The 16200-nt window shown below is 45.0% G+C and overlaps 1 protein-coding gene across 2 annotated transcripts in view; it reads right to left on the bottom strand.

Annotated features, from left to right (window-relative positions):
- Nucleotides 1-607: 607 nt before the first annotated feature.
- The window catches only part of pak4 (p21 protein (Cdc42/Rac)-activated kinase 4), a 29315-nt gene continuing 13722 nt past the window's right edge, over nucleotides 608-16200 (bottom strand). For both annotated transcript variants that reach the window (XM_079166583.1, XM_079166584.1), the window contains exons 2-11: nucleotides 10961-11197; nucleotides 10366-10559; nucleotides 10051-10258; nucleotides 9631-9864; nucleotides 8759-9217; nucleotides 7481-7614; nucleotides 6785-6911; nucleotides 3344-3469; nucleotides 3112-3246; nucleotides 608-2512 (exon numbers count right to left, since the gene is read on the bottom strand). In XM_079166583.1, the coding sequence (XP_079022709.1) occupies nucleotides 2357-2512; nucleotides 3112-3246; nucleotides 3344-3469; nucleotides 6785-6911; nucleotides 7481-7614; nucleotides 8759-9217; nucleotides 9631-9864; nucleotides 10051-10258; nucleotides 10366-10559; nucleotides 10961-11161 (1974 nt within the window). In that variant the 5' untranslated portion in view covers nucleotides 11162-11197 and the 3' untranslated portion in view covers nucleotides 608-2356. The remainder of the gene's footprint in view (nucleotides 2513-3111; nucleotides 3247-3343; nucleotides 3470-6784; nucleotides 6912-7480; nucleotides 7615-8758; nucleotides 9218-9630; nucleotides 9865-10050; nucleotides 10259-10365; nucleotides 10560-10960; nucleotides 11198-16200) is intronic.

Here is a 16200-nt window from a genome sequence, read left to right as displayed (position 1 = left end):
TCATCTCCTGTGTACCTCAGTGTGAGCCTACAGACGCCTCCTTCAGGGCACAAGTGGGACCGACAGCCCGACCTGAACGGATCAACTCTCTACGGTTTCTTTTGGGTATTTGAAAGCAGGGACTGATCTGAATGTTCTGACCTTAAAAACAACAACAGGGTGTATTTACTCCAACTTGAAAGCTGGTTTCAGCACATTTGGAGTTCTTGTGTTCGACAACAAACAGAATCCTATTATAGAAAGCTGCAGGAACCCAGAAATGAGTCAGCGTTATTTCACCTCTGGTGCCCTCGTCTTGAAGTCGATGGGTTTTTGGTTAGATGCCTGAAATAAGGTCTGTGGCTAACACAAGATTACATAAAATGCATCAGTAGAAACCGTTCTTGTGAATGTTGAAGCTTTGACGTGCCTGACGTGAAGCCATGTGACCTTTGGAGACCAACGTTAGCTTTTTACCTCACGCTTCAAATGATTATCTTCATGAACAAAAGGTGGAAGTATCATAAACACGTTTGCTTTTAGTCGAGGGACCCGGTGTGATGGAACTACAAAAACACGTCACCCTGCAGCACACTGCTGATATCTCTCATCATGAAATCAACTGAGGCCTGATGCAAATCTATTTATTTTGGTGGGTAAATGAACTTTAACTTTCAGTGACAGGAATGACTTTTAGCTCATGAATGTGTGTGTGTGTGTGTGCGCATTATCAGAAGCTGCTCACTAGTGTTCAGAATGGATTTTCACGCAGACTAAAGCATGAACCCTAAAATATTAGCATATATCTTCATTCACACACATAACTCTATTCATGGGAGGTCTAAATCTAAACTAAGCCTCTTTTCTTTTCCTAATCTGTTACTCTCCTTCCTGTGTGTGTTGTGCCGAGTTATCGTTTCAAAATGAAACACTCGCAGCACGAGGTGGCTCCAGGAGCGCTCTGCCAGATGCAGTAACTAGGAAATCAAACATTAATCCGTTCAATAGGCCGTTTACTGGAAACAGCTCTGTGTGTTTGTTGAAGGGAGCGACGACGTGATGAGGAAGCAACAGAATAAAAACAACAACAACTCGTTGATTGCCTCAAAAGCAGCTCATGTTCATTTCCTACCCTAGAAGAAGCCAGTTACCTCTATCAGCTGGAATAGTTCAGGTAAAAACACTACGGTAAAACTAAAACTAAAAGAAAGCTAGAACAGGGGTAGGATTTAGTGATCTATTCAGTTTAAAGTGGGTGTGTTGTTGTATCTTCCTGCTTTCTCGTCCACTGCCTCACTTGGACTCAGTTACAAAACAACTAAATTAAATGCAGAGTTTTGATTATCTGCGTGCTGGAATCAACCGGGAGAGCCGCCTCCACCTCTCGTCGACAGTGCTTCAAAATTCATCACATCTCTCTCTAACGTAAACCAGGAAACAAATCATAATAATAATAATAATAATAATAATAACAAAACAATCACAAACTTGAGATAGCAAAACTGATGTATCTCTCTATGTTCATTGTACTTACACATGAAAATAAGGAGGAAATCAGAGGACATTTCATCTGTAAAAACACAACTCCAGTGTTTACCTTTTGACTTAGTGTATGTTTGCTTGTTTACAACAGGAAGCTAGAATCGATATGGCTACAAAATAAAGTCTGTCTGACTCATCACTGAGTCAAAAGTGTTTGTCCCTCAGTAGTAGGTTGTGGGTGTGACGAGGGTAGTGTCCGAGTCTGGGATCCGTCCGCGGCCTCAGTCCTTGTAGTGAGAAAATCCGGCTTCCAAACCGTCATAACAGTGAGATTAAAAATGACGATCCGCCAGTCTCTAAAAATCAGCCAACGGGCTCACGGCTCCTTCAAAGCATCCGATTGGTGTGCAAAACCCCAACTTCACACTTAAAATCCAGGTATGGTCCAAAAGCAAAAATAAAAACCAGCCGCAATCTTTCCAGGTCTTCAGTTAAAACCCAAATGTTTGAATGAAATCGGCTTAAATCACTCGACGGGCAAGTTGTGGCTCCTCTGCTCGCACACGCATGAGTGAGCCATGAAACACTGTCATTAACAGTGCTGCCAACTATGTTTATACACATACATGTTCACACTCACGCACACACACGCACACACACGCACCGCCTTATTGCCTCTTATTAAGGGAGTACACTCCCCACAGTTCAGTGATTCACATAAAAAGAAGAATACTCCTGCACACCCAGTGCTTTGCAGCTCACGGCTCATTCCCAAGAGCGTCGCCTTGAAGCGCAGCCCTCTCACCCCGTGACCTCTGAGGGCCACCTCTCTGTGTGCAGGAGTATTCTGTTCCATCTGAACCTGCGCACGCCGCCCCTCCAGGGTCCGGAGGTCTCATCTCATCCTGTTCTGCCTCATCAGAGGGACGATGCAGGACGGCGGACCGGCCTTCGTCAGGAAGGGGTGTTTGAGAAGCTCGCTGGCCGAGGCCCTCTGACCCGGGTCTCGCACCAACATCCTGTCCAGGAAGCCCTTGAGCAGAGGGGAGACCTGGGAGAAGAGAGAAGGGGGAGTGTTATAAACACCATCATGCCGGTTTGTAAAAGGATAACTAATGGGGAATTAAACAGATTTTTGTTCTCTTCCTGCAAACTGCGTTTCAAAACATATAGACCCACACAATCCACCCAAACAACCTTCACTTTCACTGGCTTAAAGGCTGGAGAGCAGACTTATTCCTCTGTAATCTATGCCACACACTTCATTCAGGTGTCTTAGTGCTTTTATGAGTTGAATGTTAAAGCAGTAGTGAGGACGGTGGCAGCAGTGCTGGGATCTGTGCCAGGGCTTGAGATGACCTCACAGAAGCCCATAAAGAGGACGATAATGAAAGGTTACAGATTACTCAACGCTCCCTTAATGTAGTGTGTCACTTCTCGAAACCAGGCTACTAAATAAGTGGTGCAATAAAAAAAAAGTACACAGCTTACAATCAACGCGGCCGGTTGGGTCTTTAGAAGCTGAAGAGTCATTTTATAATACAAGACTGATTTTGTTGCTTTAGCTCAAATGTGTGTTGTTATGACGACATCCCTGAGACCTGCTGCACATAAAGTGCTCTGTCAAACTCAAGCTTCTTGTCTTTGTACCTTGTGCAGGTTCTTCAGTTTGGGGGGCAGGTTGTCTCTGATCATTTTCATGGCTTTGAGCGGCGGCTCGTTGAAGTACGGCGGCTCCCCGTCCACCATCTCTATGACCATGATACCCAGAGACCAGATGTCCACCTGGACAGAGAGACGGACAACAAGCAGAAGAGATGTCCTCGTTCAGATGTTTACGTGACAAATAGCAGTGAAATCCTGAGGGAAGTGAGAGTGTTACCTCCGGTCCATAAGGCAGCCTGGATATGAGCTCTGGTGCCATCCAGTATGGTGTTCCCACCAGAGACTTCCTTCTTTGCACTTCCTTAGACACCTGGGCACAGAAGCCAAAGTCTGACAGCTTCACCTGCAGACAGAGAGACAGAGACAGACAGAGAGAGAGACAGAGAGAGAGAGAGACAGAGAGAGAGACAGACAGAGAGACAGAGACAAACAGAGAGATGGATGAAAAGGAGAAATGGAATGAATGTCAGGATCATTTTTTACAGAAAGTACAAAAGAAGGTGACAGTGACAAAGACTTTTTAACATCCCGTTTGTGTATTTGAGGTTGGAGAACCACAATAGTTCTCTGCATCTACTTTATGTATACATTTTAATATACATTTATTAACAGTCAGAAACTTCCCTGATGCTGTTACACCACCAAAAAACAAAGCCAGGTCATGTTTTTCCTCAAAGCCTAACATCACAAAGCAAAGGGCCCTCTGTCCTCAGAGCCTCCACAATACACCAACAGTACAATTCAGGACAGACGGATGACAGAATGATGCATAGATTGTGAACATATTTGAAGAATGGGACAGTAAGGTGTCCAAACTTTGGAGGAATATGTTGAGCAGGTGGTTTGATAGGAGTGCATACGATCATAAATGATTTCAGCTTAGTGAATTTCACTTTAGATTATGGACAGATGGAGAAAAGCAACTTCTTTTCTAAAAAAAGAAAAAGGTGCGTTTCAGCAGCATAACAATACATATTGAATTTGGGGATGTGAGGCACAGCGTATGCTTCAATAGTCGAGGGTCCAGTCCCTACTGCTCTCTCCTCGCTACCATCCACCCCTCCTTCTGACAAGGTTTGTGCATGGCTGGGTATCTACACAGAGAAGCCGACTCTCAGCCTCAGAAAGAGAAATGAAACAAACCTGCGATGAGAAGCGCTGCACACACGTACCAACAACTCACAGATGAGACGTCGTTATATGATGGCTAGCAATGCCGGAGTGAGCTTCACAGACGACACCGAAGACTTTAACATGAATCTAAACTCTGACGTTACAGTGAACCAGAAGAGAGATGCAATGTCTCAACACTATTTTACAACACACACACACACACACACACACATTTCATCGGCCAGCACACAGCTGCATTCAGATAGAAACACACCCTGCTGACGAGAAACACTTCAGGCTCGGCTGAGTCTGCTTCCCCTGTCAGTCCAAACCGCAAACCCAACCCAGCCCTCTGCGTGAACTCAGAAGTCTTCTTCTCTGATAAAACTAAAGAATTTGAACAGCTTGAAATCAGAAAGGTCATCTTTCAGTGTTTGGAAAGAAATGCACGTCTAAACAACACAAAAGGACATAAAGAAACACAGTGAGCTGCTCCTAGTTCAATATTATTTTATTCTATTTATAACTATTGCTACAGATCCCACTCTTTTATACGCTGTGACTTATTATGTGCATAATAAGTTAGACACAGCTCCCGTTGTGTTTCTACAAGGACTGTATGGCTCGTAAAACCTGAGGTACGCTCTGCGTGGAGGTGAGCTTAACTACATCTAGTCGGTACCGCTCCACCTCCAGCACCAGCTCTGGTTCCTTCCCCACCAGAGAGGTGACATTCCAGATCCCCAGAGCCAGTCTGCGATGCCTCGGTCCCCACCTTTGCCGCCCGGCACACAGTCCTGGGAGACGCTACCAGGAGCTACTGCCGCGAACAACACAGCTCCCAGGGGCACACAGACACCTCCACCACGTTAAGGTGGCCGTTCATTTAAAGATCCCTACATCTGATTTAACCAGTTTTGTCCATGCAGCTTTAACACCCTTTACAGACACACAGAATTATGCAGCGAAGAAAGCAGTGTGAGTAAACAAGGTTGGTTTTTCTGAGCCTTTGCATTGGAAATAAAGGCATCAACCAATCACGAGTTGCGGCTATATTTATAAAACAACACGAAGACGTTATCACTCCTTTGGACCTTGACAAACCGCTCTTACTGGACGTATCATATATGCAGGCGAGTCACGCCCCCAGTGTTTAAAGGCCTTTCCTGAGATCACTTTGACATAGAGCAGAGTCTCTGAAACACCGAGTGTCCTCCGAGAAACTCATGAGCAGGAGTATGAGCGACATGAAGAAGACCCTGCAGGGGCTTCTTTTCTGCCTCAGACAGCACAACAATGCACTTCTCAGTAACCTGCTGCTGCAGGCCACCGCTCATAAAGACAACAAACCACAAACACTCAGCAGCCATCATCAAAGACGCTGTGGTTGACACGTTAGCTCATCTTAGCATCACTTGTGTGACTTGCACATAGGGTGTGTTCGTATAAGAGACGCAGCAAAAAAGCTACACCAGGCCCGCAGATTAACTCCTTAATCGAAGAAGAATGAAATGAGCAGACAGCATGTAAGTTAATGGAGCTTGCATTCGTGTCAATTCAAAAGCAGACAGAACTCTGATCAATGAACAAGCACAGAGCGTCCTCGCAGCTGTAAGAACAGATGTGAAAGCCTCGGATTACGTCACATCTGTGATCTGCCGATTGACTGAAGGCGGTCAGTAGGATGTGGTACGCTGTGGAGAAAACGACTAATTTGTTCCCTTAAATTCACTGAATCGTTTACACAATAGGGAGTGACCAATGTGGACAAAGTCACGAGCTACGCTCAAGACATTCCGCTAAATGCTTGCCTCATTGTATCGGCCTTGATGAAATGGTAAAGATGCGGTTGAAACTTCCGCTCAGCAGAACCACACATCGGTGCGGATTCAGCAACTTCTGACACACAGAGTCGCTGTCTTCTGTGTCCACGGCTGACACACCAGCAAACTCAGACCGCTTGTGTGTGTGTGTGTGTGTGTGTGTGTGTGTGTGTGTGTGTGTGTGTGTGTGTGTGTGTGCCGACTGCCAAACATGTAAAGCACAGTTCCTTTTTGCAGAAACTTGCTTGCCAACAAGCAGGAAGTGATTTGGCACCCGCCTTAGTTCTACAGTAGCGGTTAACAGACGGGCACTTAGATCCTTTTTACAAGCCTTTATTCTTGCAACACTGGGTGACGTTCTGTGTTTAGCTTTGTGCATCCTCTGAGAAACACACTGCTATGACTAGTCAAGATGTCTGCAGAGAGGAAATGCTTATACGCTGGTAAAGTGCTGAATCAGCATGTAAAAGCAGTTTCTCCTGTTAAAAAGGACACTTTTTAACAGCTTTATTGAGTCTATAGTGCCTTTCATAAAGGGCTCTTCCTGCCTAAAAATAACTAAAGATGCAGCTGTTGTCACCTCGCAGTAATAAACCTCCACTAACCAGTCAATTGCAATTTACATCCAGGTCTGTCCAAAATGTCATCACTTCATCATTTTATCCTATTAGTAATGTCGCGTGGAGGCATAAATAAAGTAGCGTCAAGTGTTTGGTACGTACGCGTCCGTCATGAGTGAGGAGGATGGAGTCACTCTTGATGTCCCTGTGGATCACACCCTGTGTGTGGAGGACGGACAGAGCCTTCAGGACAGACAGACACACCGTGGCGATCTGCTCCTCGTTCATCCTGCAGACACCAGAGAGATTCAGACTTTTCACCACCTCTGTTCTTACACTTGTATTAGTACACTTGTAACTAACTCTACAGTGAGGTCTGACACCATATTGATGAGATGTAGCACCCAGAAAAACAACCCGTTGGACATTGTGTCAATGTTTCATGAAGACGTAGTCATCCCAACATGTTGCATGAATCTGCAAAACTGTCATAATAATCATTTTGTAACTTGTGTTGTGAAAATATGTAAAAACACACAGGTCGTTGTGGTCAGTCATGGGAAAGTACATTTACTCAAGTACTGCACAAGAGTATTTCTACACTCTGGTATTGCTACTTGTATTTAGTACAATATCTAAATACTTCTCCCACAAACGATGATATATCTCTACTGGGCAACACTGCCCCCTTGTGGAGGAACAGAGTCTTTGTGGTTTAGGGATTAATTGAGGCACATTTAAAGCAGGATACAGAGTAATGGAGAGACAGTAATAATAAAAACATAAAATGTATCACATGATATATTGATTACATGGAATAAAAGGTCATATGCGAGGCCCTACATAAGTGATTCCCACCTGGTGTGTGTCACGATGTCGGTGAGCGCTCCGCCCTCCAGGAACTCCATGACGACCCAGAGCTCGTCTCCCACCAGGTAGCTGTTGTACATCTCCACCACGTTCTCATGGTGATAGTCCCGCATGATCACCACCTACAGATACCATGGAAGCAGAAAGACAGACAGGTATGTTTATGTTGGCATTGCAGGCAGAGAGACTGTCGTGTGTCTGTCGGGTCGATGCTGCGATCGATCAACAACCGTCGGAAACAACTGATGACTCAGCGGATTCAAGTGTCTACATGTAAAGTGGCAACTAATGGATCTGTGTGCACCACCACCACTACTACGACTATTACTACTACTACTACCACTACTACTACTACCACCACCCCCACCACTATTACTACTACCACTACTACATAAAAGTAATTTATACTGACAACAAATCAAACTCGTTCCACGAGAGTACGTAATTCATTGATTCTTTGGTTTTGCTGCTCTGCTGTCTTCATATGTGACATATATGTCGATAAAGCAGTTATTTCATTGTGGTTTAAAGACTAGTTCGAAAAAAAAACAGGCCGGTCATCTGTTTGTTATGTTCAGTTTGTTGTTTTCAGAGTTATAGAGGCGTTGATTACATGTTGATTACATGTTGATTACATCGTGGTCATAAGTAAGGATGGTGCTGTACTGAACTGCATTGTATTGAGAGTTTCTAATATTCAATATTGCCCGTTGTGTTTACATGCATGTTTGTCAACAACAGTTTAGCACTAAAGCCAAATAAGCAGAGAAAAACATTTTGGGGTTTAAACCCAATGAGAGAGAAGAACCTGTTTACATGAAGAGGCCTGTATGTCGACTGGAATGACTGTTTGTTGTCTGTTAATGAATGAATGACTCTCTGTACCCAACAGAGGCTGAGAGTCCATTTTATCAATATAAAGGGAGGGTGTACTTGCATTATTATGCCGTTATATCATCATTACATCAGTGGCATAAAATGGTCTCAAAATGACTTTAATATTCATTGCAATTACCTCTGTAGCAACATGTTGTCCAACAAATAGTACTTATCTTAAAAAAGGCTCACTCATTTATGTAAATAGGGAAGAAAAAAACACCCCTCAATATAATGTGGTCCAGAACAACTATGACCTCAGCAATAAGTATTTATTTGAATTTAAACATTGATATCGTTTGATGGGAGAAGTTTTGCTACTTATTTACCTTAAAAAGGTATCAAGTACCAAAACCGAGTCACAGCACGGACTACATCCTGAACTCTTACCTCATTGAAGAGGAGTTCTCTGCGTTGTTGCTTCCTCAGGTCCATCTTCTTCACGGCCACCAGTTTCCCGGTGGTCTTCACTGTGGCGATACACACGATGCCCGTCGACCCCTCCCCGATCTTAATGTAGTGGTCCAGGTAGGTCCGCGGATCGCCGGGGTCCACCACCATCTGTAGTGCCGCTCTGAACTGCTCGTGGGAAACCCTCTGCGGCTCCCTCTGCGGCGAACGGCCCTGAGACGGAGCACCCGACGCCGGGGGCCCAGAGGGCACGGGGGGCCGCGGGGCCGGAACGTTGGGGTGCTGGGTGTGAGGGTGCTGGGTGGCGTCGGGGGTCAGGCTGGGGTGGGAGGTGTGATGAGGGTGCGGGTGGCTTATGGGGGGCTTGGAGCTGGAGGAGCCTCGGCTGGAGCCGCCAGAGGGGCCGTTTTTAGGGGAAGAGTCCTGGTGTCGAACCGGCTGGAAGAAAGAAAGAGTCATCACAAACAATGTATAATTAATATAATATAGAGGAAACTCACTCTTCAGGGTTAAAGCTGCAACAAGTTATATATTGATAACGTGCATCATTGAAAATATTGATATTTTGGATTTAATCCTCTGTCACAGAATATCTCATTATATTTAACAATGTTTTGTGGAGGACATGGCCAATCATACTGTTGTTCTGTTGTGAAGAACGTCCTGAACTACCTGCTTGACATTATCACATAAGCACCACCACCAGCCTTCAGTGGAGATAATTGGTTAACTCTGACCTGGAGAACACAGAGCAAAGTGATAAGATCTACCATCCAGCAGCCTGCGGCACAATTAGCACCCGTCTGCCTTTTTCTCTCGGTCAATAGCTTTGTTCATGCTGCCATCCCCACCTGTCCTGTGGGGCTGCGTCCGCCCTCGCTGTCCGTCCTCGGGTAGGTGTTAAACGGCCGCGTGGTCTGCTGGGCAGTCTTCATCACGCCCTCCATCACCGGCAGGTTTGGGGTGCGGATGTTGGGCCCGGAGAGAGGCCTCTTGTCTCTGGGAGACTGAGGGCTGCCGTCCCGCACCGTGTAGCTGGACTTTGGCCTGAGGTCCCCGGGCTGATCCCTGTGAGCCACCTGCTCCTGAAGAGGGGCAGGGTTTGGGTGAGAGATGGACAGTTTATCAGGATGTGAGAAAGAAAAAACAGACAGGAAACCACACGTCTAAGACTGTATTGGTCTGGCAGATCATGACTGCAAGAAAGAGAGCCAGATGAGTCCTTTGAACAGCAAATAATACATCTTGTTGGGTTCTTCTTGAGTCCCTACCTGACCCCGGTCCCGATGCTCTCTGTCTCTATGAGGTGGAGGAGGAGGGCCGGAGCCAGGCCTGTCCCTGGGGGCCCGGCTGGGCTCTTGGCCCCGGGGCTGCTGCTGGGGCCGGCCCTGGTCTCCCTCATCCCACTGAGGACGGAGCGCGCGTGGACCCTGGCGGTGGTCACCTCCGCTCTGGTGGGGCTCCGGTCTTGGTTGGTCTCTAGAAGCAGAGCGATGCAAAGGTCAGTGCACATACTTGGCTTGTATTGACAGAATCTCTTTGCTTTGATGATGATGATGCTGACGCGCTGCGGTTGAACTACTCACCTATCTGGGTGTCTGTGGTGAGGGTCTCCGTTCTCCTGCCCGCCTCCTCCTGAAGACCTAGAGTCCTTGCGGGGCTGGATGGGGGGGCTGCCCCGTCGCAGGGAGTTGGAGCGAGTCACGGACATGGTGTCGAACTCGTCCAGCAGCCAGGTCAGAGAGCCGTCCACTCCGAGCTTGCTGCCACGTACAATTGTCTGGAGGGAAAACAGTGAAGAGTGAACCAGAGGATATTATTGAAACCAATGCCATCATCAAATCAGCTTATCGGTCCCATTCTTTATCAATTCCCTTAATGATTCCTGAAAGATTTTCTGTGTGAAGGAAAGTAGTTCTATACAGGTTTTCAGCGTCAACGCAGCTGTTCAACTTGACCGTTGTTAAAAATTAGGCTTTTGAAGACCGAAGCACTGCAGTGACCATGTTGTGTTAAAATGTGGGTGGCTACACATCAGTATCTTGAATTATAATCAGTCAAAATACAGCCTGGTCAAAATCCACAAACTAATAAACATAATTCGTGACATTCGAGGCATTATTTTCCTTTGCCAACAACTTGATTGTTGCTTAGATTATAAATTATTTTGGCTCCTCCCACCTTGCGCGGCTCTACAGTAGTGATGACAGTGGCGTCGATGAAGGGTTTGGGCCGTTTGGCCGTGTCTTCGATGAGCGACTGCCATTGCCGCGGCAGCCCAACGAACTTCTGCTCCTGCTCGTCAAAGTCTGTGTGCACGCGATGCTCAAAGTTGGACGGAGCGGAGATCTGGATGCGAGACTTCTTCTTTTTGGTGAACATGATGGTGGCCGTGGCAGCTGCAGCCTAGCATCAGACCTGCAAGGGAGGAAGGAGGAAAGAGAGGGAGGGTTAGCAGGAAAGACGGAGGAAAACTGTAATTCTTCCAAGTGGTATGTGTAACACATGCATGCAGACGGGCACAGACAACTTCAGAAAACACATATTATACCTGAAAACACACCTGTTCAAATAGTATTTGAAAATATGAATCAGTATTTAAGATTTGCTCCAGCGTTTCCTAATGACAACACAACAAGCCCAGACATCAGAGCAGCGCCCTCAAAGACGTCTCAGCCACACTGTGACTAGGGGGTCAAAGGTCACAAAACTCACGGTTACGATCGTCTCGCTGTTTCCCCAGCCCTTGTATCTAAACACACTGCCTGGTGACGTTTCTCTTTGATAACAACTTTACATTTTATGGCTGCGAAAGGACTGGCATCCATAATGGGGTGCTAGGAATCCCAAAGAAAGAAAGAAAGACACAGTAGGTAAAAAGCTGGATGGATAGATTTAAAAAAAGACTTAGGACTTAAAGTATGAATAATATCTTTACTCCTGTATACAAGACAGGGGGACAAAATATTAGACGTGCTAAAATGACTACAGCACAGTACAGTGTCACCACAGAAGGCAGCCTCAGATTGAGTAAACAACTTGTTGACATGCAGGTCTTTTTGCACAGAAGACAAAGTACTGCCCCCCCGCCCTGGTCGAACAGGATCTTTCTGGTCGGGGTTTGCAGGCATGAGCGTCTCCGATTGGTTCTTTAAACAGCGTACTGCTTTATTCATAAAACGAGGACGTACTCTCGTATTGATTTGGAGCAGGGGAGCATTTTTCTTTGTTTAAAAACATAAGTAAAGTTAGGCTTGATGAGAGAAAACACGTTTTTCTCTCATTGTTTCATGGTGGGTACGTTCTAAAGCCCAAAAACAACCATCAAACACTCAACAGATGACTCACTGCCTCATATTGTTCTACAGTGAGTCCATAACAGGAACAAGTGCATCATCAAAGTCATCTAATCAGTATAAATATTAAAATCTGCTGCTATTGTGGCTGGCTGGAATAAAAAAAACCTCAGATGGTAGAGGATTTCTGAGTTTACAAAGTATCCTGTGAAGCACTGCTCAGCATTTCTTGGCTTTGGTGTAAATAGCCTCTCAACCATGCTGCTTTGTCATTGGGCATCAAAAGAGACACTCCCAGTCCTCAAACAGAGGCCCGCTGGTGTGGTACAAGAAGACCAGAGGGGGCAACAGGAGTGGTGGGACAAACACAATGTTCTCTTCTTGGTTTTTCTACAAAATTCTTCACCAACAACACAAAAAAAAACAGAGTGAGAGGGCGATCTGGGTGGGTCATGAGTTAGAAGTCATGAGTCATGGTTCACAGTCTGCAGCGTTAGTGAAGCCTTTCACAGCACGAGTGTTTGAAGTGGAGCCGGACCCGCCCGGCAACACGCTGAGAGAAGTGAGGTTCACGGCCAACAATGGCAGCACCGACACGGAGCTCCAACGCAGCGTTGTACTAAAGACAGGCCAGAGACATGAGGGTACTTTGCTAATGTGGAGATTTATCTGCAGAGACATATTGCACCAGTGTTGTTGCACGTTGCAACAGGTCAGTGAAGCAACACTTATCCTCAGCATGAGGTTTCTATGGCACAGCTAAATTAATAGCGTTGCTTATGAATTACTATCAGATGTCATAGCTTTTTAATGAGAACGCATAATGAGAATATAAATCCCAATGTGTTCCAGGGACTTTTTAAAAGTGACAGAGCAGCAACCCGGTCAATCTATCATTTTGCAGTCACATTAATCCTCAAATATTTGAGCTTGTTTTTCATCACATCTAGACCTTTAATAAATCATATCACATATTTCACTATTGACGTAGTGCCAGTATCTTTAAAGTACATGTTCAGTTACGAGGTTACAACACTGGTGATAAATGCCTCTTTCCATTCATAATGAGTGTGGTGACAACAGAGAAGAGGCCCACAAATCAATGCATCTAAACTCTAGGACACAGTTAGTAACTACTGGCTCATGAGAGTACAAAATGAATGGTGGCTGAAGAAATCATATGACCTACAGAGCCCAATAACATAAACCAATATGTCATGCACCCAATGATTAGGTCTTCTATTAGCAAGAAAGGAACCGTTAGGGCTGTTGGTGGTGATGTCTTATTGAAAGCATAAGGACCTTCAGCAAACCGTAGATCAGCATGAGAAATGGCCACGAGGGGATTGAGACGCTGAGCGTCTCATAGTCAGAGACAGCAGTCTGGCTGTGAACCGCGGAGGTTTGTGGCCATTAAATCCGGGGCTTTTAGGCTGCATCTGGAGATATCTGGGACTCTTAGCTCGAGTGGGTGCAAGATTTTACTGCTGCTGTCAAGAGCCAAGACGTGATAAAAAGTTGAACTGTAACTAAGGCTGTGTGGTAAAAAGATTACAGAGCTCTGACCTCACAGGGCTTTATTTGAGAAGCAACTTCATTTGCTCGGTGGCACGTAGATGACTTGTTTGTAGTGCGAATAAACAGAACTGTGTGGGAGGGCTTTACATCACAATGTGAGTTTGGGTGTGCAATTCTGTGACCGATAAATGCGCATGAAGGCTCAGGATGTAATAACTAGAGGTCGACCCAGAGTGGATTTTTAAACACCAATAAAATAACGCCAGTTTCCAGCAAACAATCTTTGACTGTATTACAAACCGTTGAACTGACCAACTGAGTCAAAGTAATAATACCTTAAATAAATAAATCTGGAACACAACTTCAAACCAACCATAAAAAAATCTAGGCGAGATGATTTATATTTCTTGAAAGAGAGAAGTGAAGTCTGCGTTTATGAAGGGCTTTCCTTCTGCAGTCGGCTACTTTACTTCTGCAGTCGGCTACTTTACTTCTGTAGACTACTTTACTTCTGCAGTCGGCTACTTTACTTCTGTAGGCTACTTTACTTCTGCAGTCGGCTACTTTACTTCTGCAGTCGGCTACTTTACTTCTGTAGGCTACTTTACTTCTGCAGTCGGCTACTTTACTTCTGCAGTCGGCTACTTTACTTCTGTAGACTACTTTACTTCTGCAGTCGGCTACTTTACTTCTGTAGACTACTTTACTTCTGTAGGCTACTTTACTTCTGTAGACTACATTACTTCTGTAGAATACTTTACTTCTGTAGGCTACTTTACTTCTGTAGGCTACTTTACTTCTGTAGACTACATTACTTCTGTAGAATACTTTACTTCTGTAGGCTACTTTACTTCTGTAGAATACTTTACTTCTGTAGACTACTTTACTTCTGTAGGCTACTTTACTTCTGTAGAATACTTTACTTCTGTAGACTACTTTACTTCTGTAGAATACTTTACTTCTGTAGACTACATTACTTCTGTAGGCTACTTTACTTCTGTAGAATACTTTACTTCTGTAGACTACTTTACTTCTGTAGGCTACTTTACTTCTGTAGACTACATTACTTCTGTAGAATACTTTACTTCTGTAGGCTACTTTACTTCTGCAGTCGGCTACTTTACTTCTGTAGACTACTTTACTTCTGCAGTCGGCTACTTTACTTCTGCAGTCGACTACATTACTTCTGTAGACTACATTACTTCTGTAGGCTACTTTACTTCTGCAGTCGGCTACTTTACTTCTGCAGTCGGCTACTTTACTTCTGCAGTCGGCTACTTTACTTCTGTAGACTACTTTATTTCTGTAGACTACTTTACTTCTGCAGTCGGCTACTTTACTTCTGTAGGCTACTTTACTTCTGCAGTCGGCTACTTTACTTCTGCAGTCGGCTACTTTACTTCTGTAGACTACTTTACTTCTGCAGTCAGCTACTTTACTTCTGTAGACTACTTTACTTCTGCAGTCAGCTACTTTACTTCTGCAGTCGGCTACTTTACTTCTGTAGACTACTTTACTTCTGTAGGCTACTTTACTTCTGCAGTCGGCTACTTTACTTCTGTAGGCTACGTTTTTTGTCACTCTGAATTGAATCATTAGTCCTGAAGTGTGATTTGATGGATTATCATCTTCGGAATATGTTCTTCTTATTTACAATGGCCAAATGGTTCCGGAGTCTTTATGGTGTGGAGGAAAAAAATTATATCCGACGTCGTCTCCAATGAAAAACTTGATTTAAAGTCTGTAGCGCATTTCTGGTTTTGTCCTTCCAAAACGTCCTTCCAACTTCCAAAAATGATAGATGTAATAGAAATGTGCCAGTTACACAAACCATTCAGCCATGCACACTACTGAAGATTTGTGTCTGGAGATTGTCACTACTTTTGCTTCTATAAAATACGTTTATCAAAATGCACAAAAAGGTATATATTTGTACTGACAGACAGAGAGTCAGACAGGTGTTAGAGGAACAGGTGAGCTCCAGGCACAGAGCCCAGGACAGTGATTAGGAGCTGCAGTAAGGGTGTGGTCACTCCCTTACCCTTACACTCTCCTCCCTGTGTCACGGTGTGGGTACATCTCACTGGAGTCGTATCAGAATACCCTTATTTGATTGGCTAAACTGCATCACGTGACGTGATTTACAACGCATTGGCCTGTGTTTTTCCTGCACCGCTGAACAAGTGCCGTAAATGCTGGAAAGGAGCGTGAATAACTCCGCTGGTTTAAGGCAAAGGCCCGCGACCCACTGAAAACGGGTCCGCGACTACCCACCAGTTGAGAATCTGTTCTACAGGATCGTGACGAGCGGTGAACAGCTGTTTGTGTGGCGTGTCTTCCGTCTCTTTCGGTTTCCTTCACCTACATTCCCCTGGGTCCTAAGCCCCTCCAAGTACAGCTTCTTATCACCCTCTACGTACCAAAGTACATTCATAACAAATACCACACATATTACACGTAATCAGCGTTGCATATGTGTCAAACTCTATCGGTGCATCTCCGGTCTGTCTATGTTTATCCTGCATCGCTGTTCTGTAATGTAACGTTACTGGAGGACGGAGCCTCTCCCAGCTGTTAGACTGTTGTGCTAGCAGGCGAGTGAGCTGT

Source organism: Pholis gunnellus (genome assembly GCF_910591455.1).
Source record: "Pholis gunnellus genome assembly, chromosome: 9".
NCBI lineage: Eukaryota > Metazoa > Chordata > Actinopteri > Perciformes > Pholidae > Pholis > Pholis gunnellus.
Note: the sequence above shows the minus strand (reverse complement) of the source record. Positions and strands in the feature narration are given on the sequence as shown.